Below are 13,134 nucleotides of genomic sequence, written 5' to 3'. Positions count from 1 at the left end.
TAAATAAGGGAGAGGAAATGCCATCAGGGACATAGGCACAGATAAGCAGTATTTATCTTTCAACTAAGCTAAGTAAGCCTCACGGAGCTTCGTTTCCACGTGACGTGTCCCAGTGCACCTCGCCCACGACGCGTTCACACCTGCCAGACGGCGCGGGCTTCGGATTTCTTGGTAGAGGTACTTTAAGGCAAACGTCGGATCTTCCTTCGAGAGCTATTACGGAGACATGTGATCAGTAATGCATTAACTTCTTACGAACAGGCAACGCTATACATTCAGTAACTAATAATGTATTAAGACCTTAGCACGTGGCAGGCGCTATTCTGGGGACCAAGGACACGGCATGGAGTTTACATGTAGTGGCGTAAGAAGGACAATAAACAGACAAGTACACGTATGTGTCAGTGGTGACAAAACTAGCTTCGAAGAAAAGCAGGGACAGGAAGACGAGAAGGCCGGGGCAGGTGAGAGGGTGCCATCTCGAATGGACTCGTGAGGGTAGATCTTGCTGCTAATGTGACATCTAGCCAAAAGGAGGCCACGCAGGTGTCAGAGAGATGGTGTTCTAATTGGAAACGGCATGTGCAAAGGCCCTGGGGCAGAGGCAAGGCCCAGTGTGTGATAGGAACAGCAAGGAGACCTGGGTGGAGTGAGAGAGGGGAGCAGGGCAGCCGGTATGCCTATGACGCGGGATCTCCCGGCCCACAGCGAGGACTCTGCCGTGACCCGAGGGACCTGTGGAGCCACGGGAAGGGGGTGACCCAGAATGACACGGTCTGACTTGAGTTTTAAGCAGACGCCGTGGCTGCTGAAATGGCACGTAGCACAGCCACTCCCCGTCTTCTCCCTGTTCTCGGCCCCTCTGTCCGGACCACATGATGACGTTGCTTCCTCAGTGACCTCCCGAGTCTGAGGCAACAAAGTAACCAAGGCCCCAGTCACTGCCTCCGCTCGCCTGGGAGATTTACCCGCGGTCTGCGCACGCCTGCACACAGACCCCGCACACCCCGCGAGGGCAGCCTTGCTCCGTCACGCCGTCTGCACGGGCGCCCACAGCCCCCATTCGTCTGTAAGCTCCTCCAGGGCAAAGAAATAAAGGCACAGGTCTCCACGGTGCTCAGGCTTCGTGTTTATTAAACCACGTGCTGCCTCCGGGGAGATACAGCCGACCGAGGGCACCGGCCTCCGGTTTCCTCCCGCTTCCATGGCGGGCACCCCCGCTCACCCGGGATGGGAAATTTCTGCAAAGCCGCCCGCCCCGGGGGCCCGGCTTCTCCAGGCACAGACAGCTCCGCAGAGGGAAGCGGACTAAAGAACCCCTTCTTCTGCACAGAGGCCTGGACACACACAGGCCGGGTGACCCGGGCGCCGTGGGGCAGAGGGAGCGCCCGGAGCCGCCCCAGGAGGCCTGGGCACGCGGGGTTCCTCCTCTGGCCAGACGCGGGTCACTTCCTGTGGCCCTGCACAGCGGCCAGTCTCAGCCTGACCACTCGCTCTTCTCGGCGTCGCGCACGTAACGCAGTCAGATGCGTCCCCGTCTCCGGGCTCTGTGGGCGCCGGCCGCCGGGACACCGGGAGCGGGCACCTGGGAGCTCGGTGCCCCCCCCCGCCCCGCCCCTCCCCGGGCGGCTCTGCCTCCGGCCCAGCAGGAGCCCGTGACCTAGGAGGGCAGCTCCGTGCTGGGGGCGGGGCGCAGGGACTAGGAGTGCGCCACCCGGGGGGCGGGCCGCTTCTCGGTGAAGAAGCTTTTCAGCAGCAGCACCTGGCTGAAACTGACCAGGAACAGGGCGACAGTCTCGCCGACAGACCAGTACGAGACCCGGCTGTTCAGCTCCTCTGCCCGCGCCCGGTCCTGGGCCTCGCGGAGCCGGTAATGCGTCTGGGAGTCAATCACCGTCTTCAGGGCCTCGTGGATGGTCACACAGGCCGACTCCATCTGGGCGGGAGGAGAAGAGCAGTCATGTTCTAACCCCGAGAGGAGCGTGCAGTCCGCACACGGCCCACGCTGACACCCGGGCCACGTCCCCTGAGCCGCCGGCACCGGAACCGCACAGCGAGCCCGAGGCTCCGACTAGGAGGTGGCGGAGTCAGGAGCGGAGCCCGCGTGTCTGAGTCCCGAGCCTAGGCCTTCGAACGCGGCCCTGGGGTCTCACCTAACATTCGGGACAGTGGCGGGCGGGGATCGCCCCCCCGCTGGTAGGAGGCCTGACTGACTGCTGGCCCCGCACACAGATGAGAAAACTGAGGCTCCAAGAGGCCGTGTGACCTGCCCGAGCTCAGAGACGTGAGTCACAGTCGTGGGGGCCTGTTCCTGTACACACACAGGCACAGGAAGACACCCCTCTCGTGTATGCACACACACCCGACCGCACATACGAACGTGCACGCTTACACACACACGCTCACGTGGGACCCCCTTCACCCGGCTCCGCGTACTGAGGCAGAACCTTGAATCCGTTCCCCCTCCCCCACACCTGCCCGACTCCCGCGACACGATGAGCTGTGACTAGGTCACACGGCACGGCCACCCTCACGCCACGGCCACCACCCCAGCGCCTGACCTGACCACAGGAGCCGCTGAAAGGGAGCAGAGCTCCAGCTGCCAGCCTAGAGGACACAGGCACGTGCGGGGACCGGAGGAGGTCTCTGGGGGCCGGGGCACAACAGCCGATAAGGACCCGAACCCGCCAACAGTCTGGCGAGCGCGGAAGCTGATCCCCGGCCTCACCCCGACCCAGCCTGGGGACCCGCGTGGCCCGGACCGCCCGCCTGAGGCCCTGAGGTGCACGTGGTCCGCTTCGGATGCTCGGTTACGCCACGAAGGGAGTCACAAGCCCGTGGTGGTCATGAGGCTCACTCACAGGTGACCTATGACACACATTTATCCAAAACCTAGAAGATTCTATCCCAACAAGGCCAGAGAAGCTCGCAACGCGTCCCGGAGACACCTGCTTCGGTCCCCGAAGCGCAGAGGTGAACTGTCCACACCGTGAGCGCAGGAAGGGAGGGGAGACCGAGTCACGGAGCCACCGCCTGACTGACCCCCAACACCCTCCCTTGTGTCACAAATGGAACTGTTTCCGGGAGGCAAATAGGAGACTGTGGCCAAAAAGCAACGTCGCCCTTACTTGCCTCACGGGCTGTTCACTCCGGGCCACGGCAGGCGCCACACCAGGCCACGCGAGGGAGGACGAGGCCTCCTTTCGGCCCCGGCGTTTACAAGGCCACGTATCGTGTCCACCCGATGACTGGTCTGCCGCCAGGGCTACGGTTTCCTGCGGACACGCGGGCGGCTGCTGTCACCCGGGTCCATGGGGAAGAGCTGCAAAGTGCCACCCAGACAGGAAGCGACAGGGTCACTGCCACCCAGGTGGAATTAGGGGAGCTTCACAGGGCAGCAGTTCAAAGGGCAGAATCCAGGGTCACAAACCCACTTTCTCGGGGACACCCGCACACCCTGTCATCTCGGGCTGGCGCCCGGCGTCGTCACCTGCCCCACACTTGGTAGGCGGCGCGTACCTACAGGCGTCAGACGCTGAGAAGCGGCCACCTGATCCTGGCAGGGCTCGTGACACCAACGAGTTCCTTGATGTGTCAACCGGCTCCAAATGCCGGCCACAACAGGACCACCCGGGGCACAGACCTCTGCCGGACGCACGGCGGCATTCGTAGGCGCTGACGCCCCCCACCCCCCGCCCCAGCTCTTCAGGTGACGCTTCTGGAGCTCACGAAGGCACGTCCGCCATCGCAGAATGAACAGCGGATAAACCGGGAAGGGCTAGGAAGGAGGCCGCGGCGTGGGGTCAGGCTACTCTGCGAGCCGTGTCCAGGCCAAATCACGACACGGCACTTCTGGAAGCCTCTCTAGTCCAGCTGCACCGGTCACTGCGGTTCTGCGGGCAAGACAGGGCAGAGCGGCGGACAGACGTGGGCACCGAGGGCCCCGCCACAAGCAGGTTCGGGGTGTCCCTGAGATCAGCGGGGGCCGGGGACGCACACGTAGGCATGCGCACCTGTGGGGCCTGCACACGCACACACACTCACTATGCGTGCACACACAGACTTTGCCTTTAAGCACGAGCAAAGGGCCCACGTGGGTTTCCGGGCTAGAATTCCACCCTCTTCGCTTAGGTCCGTCCCACGCTCATTCAGACACTCGGAGAGGGCGCTCCCTGGGCCCTGGGCCTGGCTGGGGGGCTCAGCAGTGCAGGTCGGCAGGTGCAGGCTCCTCCCAGGGCCCAGAATCACTGGAAAAGGAGGGAGGGAAGAGGAAGAGAGACAGGGAGGACCCTGAAGTCACAGGTGCAGAGGCCCGAGGCAGAGGACACGTCGGGTCCGCCGCGCGAGGCGCCACGTCGGAGGCCGCGTCCCACCCACAGGCCAGAGACGGCACCGCGGTTCTGAGAAGAGGGCGGCGGTGGCCTTCACAGGAAGGTCTCAGATCAGGTCCCAGAGGGTAAAGCAGCAACGGGCGGGAACGTAGCTCTCCCAGCATCAAGGCCACGGGGACCCAGGGGCAACACAGCACATGACGCACAACCCCCCCCCCCGAAGTACCCCCTGCCCAGAAAGGCACACTACATCCCCATCACTGGGACCCCCGCCTGTGCCAGTGCATGGCCCGTGACCACAAGCTTTCCATTAGGAAACCCGTCCAGCCTGCTTCCTACCCTGCGGAATCCCTTCTGCTTCCAAGAACCCTGTTTTCTCAGGGCCCTGGGCCCCCTGGGCTGGAGTGTGGCTTCTGCCGTGGCTGGTTCCCTGGCTGGAATCCGGGAGCCTCCCGGGGTTTCCGGTCACTGCTGCCTTGTGACAGTTGCTCCCTGGAGACACCCCGATCCGTCCCCCTCCCGGGACCGTCCCCTTCCTCTGCTGCCACACCAGCGTCTCACCCTGTCTGTCCCGCCTGGCGATGCTCCAGTCTTCAGCCTGCAACCACCAGCAAGGTCCCCCAGCCTGCACCCCACGGGGCCCCCACGGACAGGAGCACTCGGGTCCTTACAGACTTCAAGAGCTCGGAGCCAGGGAAGCACGAGCTGACCTCAGAGCAGAGGTGGGAGAACCTTTAATCCTCCCCGGAACACCAGTGAGCGACCCGGGACCTCTGACCTCCGCTGGAAAACCTTCAGCCTCTGCTGGGATCTGCCCGGACTCTCAGGAAGCTCGGCCGCCCCAGGGGCACCCTCCCGGCCCCTGCCCTCTCCTGGGAGCCTGGTCAGGCTGGGACCCAAGCTGTAGACAAGTCCCCGTGGCCTTAGCCCCGGCCTGGACCTTGGTCACTCTGGATCCTGCTCGTCCATCAGAGTTTGGATTCGGGGGCCAGAAAACATGGCCTCTGGCCCACCGCTGTGCTGGAAGAGGTTGGGGGGGGGCAGGGGGTGTGAGAAAAGAGCCAGGGCCAATGGGGGATCCAAGCCACGCCAAGAAAACGAGGTCTGGGGAGGGACGTGCACCTGCCGGCCCCTCCCGAGAGCCGTCCCTTAAACCACAGCTCTGACCACAGCGCCCCGTGGCTAACTGACATGGCCACACATCTCAGCCTGCCGCCAGCCGGCACCAGCACACAGGAAATGCCTGCCACACGGGAGCCAGGCTCTCAGGTGTAGACACAGACAGACGGTGCTCAAGGCTGGGGGTGGGGGCGGGCGGGGTGGTCAGAGGTACCAGGGGAAGGGACCCCCTCTGGAGGCTGGGCAGGAGAAAACAGGAGATCCGGCCACGCAGAAGGGGGTGAGTAGTCAGTTTCCTGCAAGAAAACCAAATCTAATTCTAAGCCTCCAGGAAAGGATTTCTCGATCGCAGTGACCATTAAGCCTTTTCTCTACCCGATCTGTCTTCCACCGGTTAGAGGGGGAGACCTTCGGCTCTGCTTCCAGAGTTACCACATCTTCAGCACGGAGGCTGTTTCACCGGTGAGCCACAGAACTCCCAAGAGTACGGGCTGTGGGACCTCCCACCCAGGACACGCCACGGGTCACGCGGCCAGGCTCAGACCCAGGGCCGTCTGGCGGAAACTGCCACACGTGGCCACTGGCCACCTGTGACTGCTGGGCCCCGGAAATGTGGCTACGCAGCCAACGAGGAAACGAGTTTTTAATTTCATTTTAATAAACTTATGTTGCAATAGCCGTACGTGGCCAGGCCACACCCCGGACTGGGTGGCGGTAACCCCCATCTGATCAGGGAGGGCAGACGAACCCACGGTCAGAGCCACAGAGGAAGGGAGCGGGTGACCACGTGACCACCGAGAGGCCGCCCAGAAGGCGACCTGGCCCCGCTGGAGACTTAGACGCTCTGGCTTTGGATCAGGAGCAGCGCAGCCCCGACGGTCAATCCTGTCTTGCGGGGTCCCCTGGGCCCCGCCACGCAGTCATGTGGCAAGTCTGTGCCATGCGCCACGACTGGGGGCAGGGGATACCAGGGTAAACGGCACGGGTTGCTGGGCGGGCCTTGGGAAGCCGAGAGCCTGCACTGCGCGTGAGGGGCAGGAGGGAGACTGACGAAGGAGCCTGGGCTCAGTCTGTCACTGGCCCCGAGAGCCCATGCACGGCCATCTATCCCCGATTCTCTTCCAGAGTGTGGGGCCCTGGCTGCGAGTCCACTGCCCAAGCAGACTGTCTCTGCCAGCCCTCCCGGCATCCAGGGGGCCGCGGGACACCTGGCAACGACGGGCTGAGCAGAAGTGCGGCGAGTGACTCCCGGGCCGGGAGTCTGAAGAAGCAGGCGGGACTTCCGGAGGAAGCCCGCTCAGAGCCCAGAGGAATGGAGCAGGGAGCCCACCAGACAGCACCCCGGATTCCTACGTCAGTCCGTGGAGGAAAGCTCTCCACCAACCTAGTTACCGCTTGAGTGAGAAAAGATCTGCCACAGGGTTAAGCCACCGACACGTGGGGTTGATCTGCCGTCGCAGCTCACGTGGCCCTAACAACACACCGTACGAAGCAGGCGTTCGGTCTTGATGACGCACACACACTGTACACGCGGGGGGGGGGGTGGGGGCAGGCACGGACGCCCCCCAGGCGATGCCGTTTGAAAGGCCGGTGGGAACACGGAAATTCCAGAGGATCCGGCGAAACAACGCAGAGGGAGAGCACAAGGGGGACCGTGTCCTTTAGGACTGAACGCAGGAGGAGGTGAGGCCAACACTGAGCCACGCAGGCCGGGAGCTGGAGGCGGGGCGACTGAGTGCAGGCCAGGACCGGACCCGAGGGGAAGAATGGGCTGAAGGCGGAGCCCGGCCCGCGGCCGCCGACGTCCACTCACCTGGGTGAGGGCCGTGACCCTGTTCCCCATGTCTGGGAGGATGGGGGGCTCGTCGCCCACTTGGAAGTCAAAGTAGACGGTCTTGTGAGAGAAGGTGGAGAACTCATTGCTGAAACAAAACTGATAAACGCCCTTGACCTCGGCCCGGTGCGTGAAGCTGTCGTACTGCTTCTTGGTTTCCCTGTAGATGGTCTTTCCCAGGGGGTCCTCCACGTAGCAGTCCACGTCATAGTGGCCTCCGGTAATGACCTGACAACCAGAGACACACCCACCGTCTGCTTTACCAGTGGGGCAACCAGCGCGCGTGCAATGCCGACCGGCCACCGTGAACTTCCTAGAACAGGTGCTGGGATGCTCTCGGTCGTCCTGGGGACGACACTGAGGTTGGGAGAGGTTAAGTAAATCCGCCATGGCCACACTGCTAGAAAGGGACAGGGCTAAGATTTGAATGCCCGTCTGCCCGACTTCCCAAGGTTTTGCTCTGCAAGGGCACAATGAGCTTAATCCTTCCCCTTTTACAGAAGAGGAAACTGAGGCTCTGAGATCAAGTAAATTGCCAGACGGGTCTCGTGAATGTTAATATTATTACTGATCAAATGCAAAAAGTAAATACAGATTAGAGTGCTCATAGACCCGGTGGCCATCAGAGGTGGGAGGGTCCTTGGGAATGACACAGTTCAAACTCTTTATAAACATAAGAGTGACAAGATGGGCATTGGGCAAAATCACACAGGTGGTCATCGGCTATAACCAACGTCCATCGAGGGACACAGTCAGCGGCCTACATCCACTTCCAAAGTTCTTCGTTGCACAGATGGGAGGATTTCCTTTATAAGTGGTCGGCCCCCTGCTGCTGGAGGTGCCGAAATCAAGGTGGCCATCCTTTGACAGGGCATTTCTGCCCTAGCAGTGACCAGACCACCTCCCAGGCCCCTCCAGCCTCATAATGACCAGTTTTTAGTGATTGTACGGGGGTGGGGGGGGGGGGGCTGTTAACCCAGACACAATTTGCATGTTGTCCACAGAGATGTCAAAGTGGCCATACCAGCGACCCAGAGGCCATCCCACACCATGTTGTCCCCAGGCACAAGCCTCCTGCAGTGGCTCTGGCCAGAGAGGACCCATGAAGGGCCTGCCTCACTCCTGCTTGCCCACGCCACCTCATCCCGGGAATGCCTGGGAGCAGGTGTCCACGGGCAGGTGGCCGTCTGGGGAGGATTCCCACTGGCACCCCAACCCCAGATCTGCCCACTAAACCTCCGGGGCAGATCCCTCACCCGAGACCAGTCCCCACCCGTGTGCCGCGCCGGGCGGTCTGTGGGAGGAGGCGGGAGTGCAGGAGCGGCAGCATATGGCCACAACAGGACTGCTTGCTGGTAAACGCTGCGCCTTGTCCCCTCCCCTGCGCTCACCCCGCCTCCGCCTGTAAACCCTGGAGAAGCGGGGAGTACGACCACGAACCCACCTCCCGCCCCCACTGCCGTGCTTGAGTACACGCGGGACAAGGCGGGCCGAGAGCGCTGCCTCCCGGCCCGCCCGCAGTGCCGCCCGTCGGGGCGCGGCCTCACCTGGTAGTCCAGGGAGAACTTGGCGCCCCGCTCCACGTCCTCGTGGAAGCACTGCTTGGCGCTGTCGGGCAGCTCGAAGGTGAGCTCGGCGCCCCGCGGCCGCTCGGCCCGGAGCAGCAGCAGCAGCAGCAGCAGCAGCGGTGGCGACGGCGGGGGGCCGGGACGCGCGCCCGCGGGGCCCATGGCGCTCCGGTCCGGTCCCGGCCGGGGCGGCGGCTGCGGGGCGCTGGGCGCGGACGTGGCGCCCAGGCGGCGCTTCCGGGGAAGGCGCCCCGCCCCTTCCCTGCTGCGCGTGCGCGCTGGCTCCGCCGGGCAGGCCACGCCCCCTCCCCCTGCGGCGCCCGGCTTGGCGGGCGGGCTGGGGGCGGGGCAGGCGGGCGAGCTGCGCGGGAGCCCCGCACCCTGGGGCCACTGAGGCTGCGCTCAGCCACTCAGATGTCTGGGCTATCAGGACAAGGCGAAGGTTCTCCTGGGATAAAACGCTCTTTCTTTCTTTCCCTTTGCCTTCTCAAAACCATGAAAGCGGGGAAATTGACTTACTGCCTTCTCCATTACCATTGGCCTAAGAAGATATCTTGTATAATCACTACTACAGGGTTTTGATATTCTAAGAGCAGGTAAAACAGAAAAGACACCGACTGTGGTTTGGCTACTCAGTAAAGAATTTTTCGGGACAGCGTTATCACATGTGTATCCGGATTTCCACAAATAATTGTACCGCCATATAGACCCCCACGTGGACAACAGGGAAGTGTACCGCCGCGGGGCACATCTGGCCGTGAATTAACGTGCGAAGCTATGTCAAAGCAATCAGATGACTCTGTACCAGGCTCAGAGAAGGTATGTTGTGCTGTGCCTTGAGGCTCTTTCCCTGGTTCTGTCCTGCGGCACATTATTTTTTAGTTACTGATATATGTATATATACATATATATACACATATATGTATATATATATCGATATCAATATATACATATATATTGATATATATGTATATGGAAAAAACATGTAAGAAATAATCATTTCATCTAGATGCACCGAGGGAAGAAGCAAATGACAGATGTAAGACTAAGATGACCTTGGCCAGCTGCGGTGCTAAGATTAACAAGAAATTTTGCCAGGTTACATGTTAAGTCCTGTGTTTAAGTTCCAAGAAAACACCTGCATAAGCTCAGAGGCGGGAAGCCTGACGCGGCCGTAGCTCAGGCCACGGCATTCGAAGCCTGAGCCTCAACAACACTTAGCTGAGGGTAAGAGTGGGAATGCACCAACTGAGCAAGGAGGCCTGACTCGCCCCCTGGGGGTTAATAAAGGAACAGAACTGTCACAGCACCTAAGGGGTGGAAGGCAGTAACTGTCACACTGTCTCAGGCACTGATCAGAGCACATCTGTGTTACTACCTTGGGAGGGACATGAATAAAACAGGGGAATAAGTCACAGCGAGGTAGTTAGGAGGGGACCAGTCTAGTAAGCTGCCAGGAAGGCTGCTCAAACAAAGTGAAGTCAAAGGAAACAGGATATAACCTTGAAGAATAAAATCTAAGGATGAAGAAAGTGTTAACTTTAAAAAGTTTGCATAACAGCAATCTTTACAGCTACCATTCAGCACCTACAAGGTGCCGGCCTGCAGTGTTAGCTACTCACACACTTCATGTATTTTGCATTAATTAATCTGCACGAGCGGCCATGCAAAAACAAAAAAAAAAAAAGTGTTATTATTCCCCCTTTGACAAAGAAGAAACAGAAGCTCAGGAGGTTTAATTAAATAGCATTTGCTTCGGTCGGCATTTGCCGTGTGAGTCAGTGACTTAAACCAACAAAGACGCACAATTTCTCGTGATTTCGTGGTTGGCTGGGTGGTGCTTCAGCCGTTTTTGCTTGGGCTTATTCACGCAGCTGCCTTCAGCCAAGGGTCCTCGGGGCTGGAGGTCCAAGATGGTCCCACTGAAGAGGCGGCCGGCTGATGCGGGCTGCTGGCTAGAGCAGCTCAGTTTTGCATGCATCGTCTCCCTCTTGTGGTTTACGTGATTTCTTCATATGGCAGGCTCAGGGCAGCATCCCACGAGGGCCAGGACAGAAACAGCAAGGCCCCCCCCCAAAGAACTACACTCCAATATCACTTCTGTCACTTTCTGTTTGCCGAAGCAAGTCCAAGGCCAGACCAGGTTCAAGGTGAAAAAATGGACTCCATCTCTGGATGGAGGAGGCCTAAGTCACGTTCAGAGGAGAAGTATATTGGGTGGCAGGAATCTGTGGCCCCTAAACAAGCTGCCAGGGTCCCCAAACTCAGCTTGTTAATAGCTAAGCTAGGGGCGCCTGGGGGGCTCAGTTGGTTAAGCGTCCAATTCTTGGTTTTGGCTCAGGTCATGATCTCTCGGTTCGTGGGTTTGAGCCACGCATCTGACAGCACAGAGCCTGCGTGGGATTCTCTCTCTCCCTCTCTCCCTCTTTCAACGTAAATAAATAAACTTTAAACAAAAAATCATCAAGCAGAAACTGAGTAAACAAACAATTCACATGTTGTCCCCAGTGAATGAAAACACAACTCTAACTAGATTAAATGATACAAGAATATCTTACTTCATGTAACAGGAAGTTCAGAGGTAATGCAGCCTCCAGGCAGAGCGTGATCAAGGCTCCAGTCCATCTCCCTACCAGCTCTGCCCTCCTCTGCACATTGGTTTATCCTTTGACTCCATTCTCTCATTGTCAAAAGAGGGCTGTCAAACCAAACAAACAAACAAGTAAGCTTCGGAACAACATGTTTATTGGGTCACATCTAGTAGGAGGTAGAGAAAATCTGTCAACCGGGGGATGTATGTCCTTGGTTCAGCCCAGCTGGTCCCGTCAGGCCATGTCTCCTTCTCTGGATCTAAGGCACTGAGAAGGGAAGGCCGTGTGGTGATTGGCTTAGGCTGGATCCTTTAGCCAATCACTGATGAGGAGAATGGACTTGTCGTGATTAACTCAGACCAATCAGGACTTCCCTTGGAGGGAGCTGGGGAGGGAGCAGTGTCGCTTTAGTGGAAAGAGAGGCCAGGATGTGGGGTGACCACGTGAACAAAATCAGGCCGGAGCGGAAAGGAGAAAGGAGGAATCAGACCAGCTAGGCAAGCAACAGTGCCCACCGTGGCAGGGAAAGTATTAAATACTTCTTACATTCTAATGGGATCGTTACAAAATTAACGTAGACCCTTACCTCTCACCGTATGAGAAATTCTTTTTGCTCTGGATCAGGGATGTCTAGGATTCTGGGTCCATCATCCCGGATGAGGCAGAGGATCCAGAACAGAGGTCCGGGGCGGGGGAGGGGGGGGTGTCGTGTTCCGCGGGCTGTTTCTTTGAGCTGGTCCACACCTGCAATGCCTGTGTGCCACCTTCTGTACCCCCATCACCTCTCCCCCCTCCCATCCTCCTCCTCCCCAGTCCTGACACATCACGCTCACCCTGTTCTGTGAACCGCATTACGTTTTTTACTCTGTGATGTCAAAACCCCTGTCCACGATCAGTCCAGGAAATTGGATCACAGAACCACCTTCAGCTGAGGATGCCCGGTGAGAAGCATCCGACACTTTTCCCTGCGTGACCTGCTCTGGTATCATCATAGCTGTAAAGCATTACCCCCTTTTGTTCCTTGAGGTCTGTTGCTTACCCCTGATGACCTCCCCGGGGGCAAATGCCATGGGTGACGCTTCTGTCCTTTGCACAGTGCATGCCGTGGGCTCTAGAACACCCTTGGGTGTGAGAAACGTCTCACTCCTTTACTCTTCTAAATCTAGTTAAGAGTGATCTGCTCCCCTCCCCCCCACTTAACAAAGACGGTAAGAGTGCCCATGTCGTCCCGGGGGAGCTCCCCGTGCCCGTCTCCTGTAGGTCTTCAACGGCTCACGGAGTTCCGGTCCCCGGGCTGTGTCATCCACAGGCTCACTGGCCACGTGGATACATGTGCTGTCTGAGCTGCAGGGTTCCTGCAGGGCCAGTGGCTCAGATGCCCCTGCCCAGCCTGACCCCCACGCAGCCCCCGCCCAGCCTCGCAGGATGCACCATGGACCACTCCCCTCTACCATTTTGTTCCGGAAGGGGGCGAGGTCTGCTCAAGGGACCCCAAACTTCCAAGCCTTTTATCAATCCTGGGAATGCGCCCCCCCCCACTCCAGGTGGGCCACTGTGACCTTATCCCCCATCACTTCTCCTCCCCCCGCAGGGTCCCTCGTAATCTCTCCTCAAAGGATTCAGAAACTTGTGGGCCTGCTTTTCCCGGAGACGGAAGTGGGGAAGGGACATCCTGAAGCCAGTCCTTTTTG

General features: G+C 59.4%; 1 protein-coding gene across 3 annotated transcripts; it reads right to left on the bottom strand.

Annotated features, from left to right (window-relative positions):
• Positions 1 to 1,116: 1,116 nt before the first annotated feature.
• TMED3 (transmembrane p24 trafficking protein 3) lies at positions 1,117 to 9,041 on the bottom strand. Of its 3 annotated transcripts, XR_006218319.1 has the most exons (4): positions 8,832 to 9,041; positions 7,264 to 7,512; positions 3,520 to 4,247; positions 1,946 to 3,275 (listed from the first exon to the last, which is right to left on the bottom strand). XR_006218319.1 is itself a non-coding variant. In XM_042987874.1 (3 exons), the coding sequence occupies exons 1-3, from the start codon at positions 9,012 to 9,014 to the stop codon at positions 1,700 to 1,702; spliced, it is 669 nt and encodes a 222-aa protein (XP_042843808.1). In that variant the 5' UTR covers positions 9,015 to 9,041; the 3' UTR covers positions 1,117 to 1,699. The 3 variants fall into 3 exon arrangements, 2 of the variants coding, with proteins under 2 accessions (XP_042843808.1, XP_042843809.1); XM_042987874.1 differs by lacking the exons at positions 1,946 to 3,275; positions 3,520 to 4,247 and adding an exon at positions 1,117 to 1,936; XM_042987875.1 differs by having other exon boundaries at positions 1,946 to 4,247.
• Positions 9,042 to 13,134: the final 4,093 nt, after the last annotated feature.

Source organism: Panthera tigris, chromosome B3 (assembly GCF_018350195.1).
Source record: "Panthera tigris isolate Pti1 chromosome B3, P.tigris_Pti1_mat1.1, whole genome shotgun sequence".
Taxonomy (NCBI): Eukaryota; Metazoa; Chordata; class Mammalia; order Carnivora; family Felidae; genus Panthera; species Panthera tigris.
This window is presented reverse-complemented; position numbering and strand designations above follow the sequence as displayed.

What these genes read in the sequence shown, in the direction of transcription:
- TMED3 (XM_042987874.1), bottom strand. Translation starts at nt 9,014, where the DNA reads ATGGGCCCCGCGGGCGCGCGTCCCGGCCCCCCGCCGTCGCCACCGCTG. An exon ending in AGTTCTCCCTGGACTACCAG is followed by an intron (nt 7,513 to 8,831) that starts GTGAGGCCGCGC and finishes TCTGGTTGTCAG; the next exon opens with GTCATTACCGGAGGCCACTA. An exon ending in GGGTCACGGCCCTCACCCAG is followed by an intron (nt 1,937 to 7,263) that starts GTGAGTGGACGT and finishes CCTCCCGCCCAG; the next exon opens with ATGGAGTCGGCCTGTGTGAC.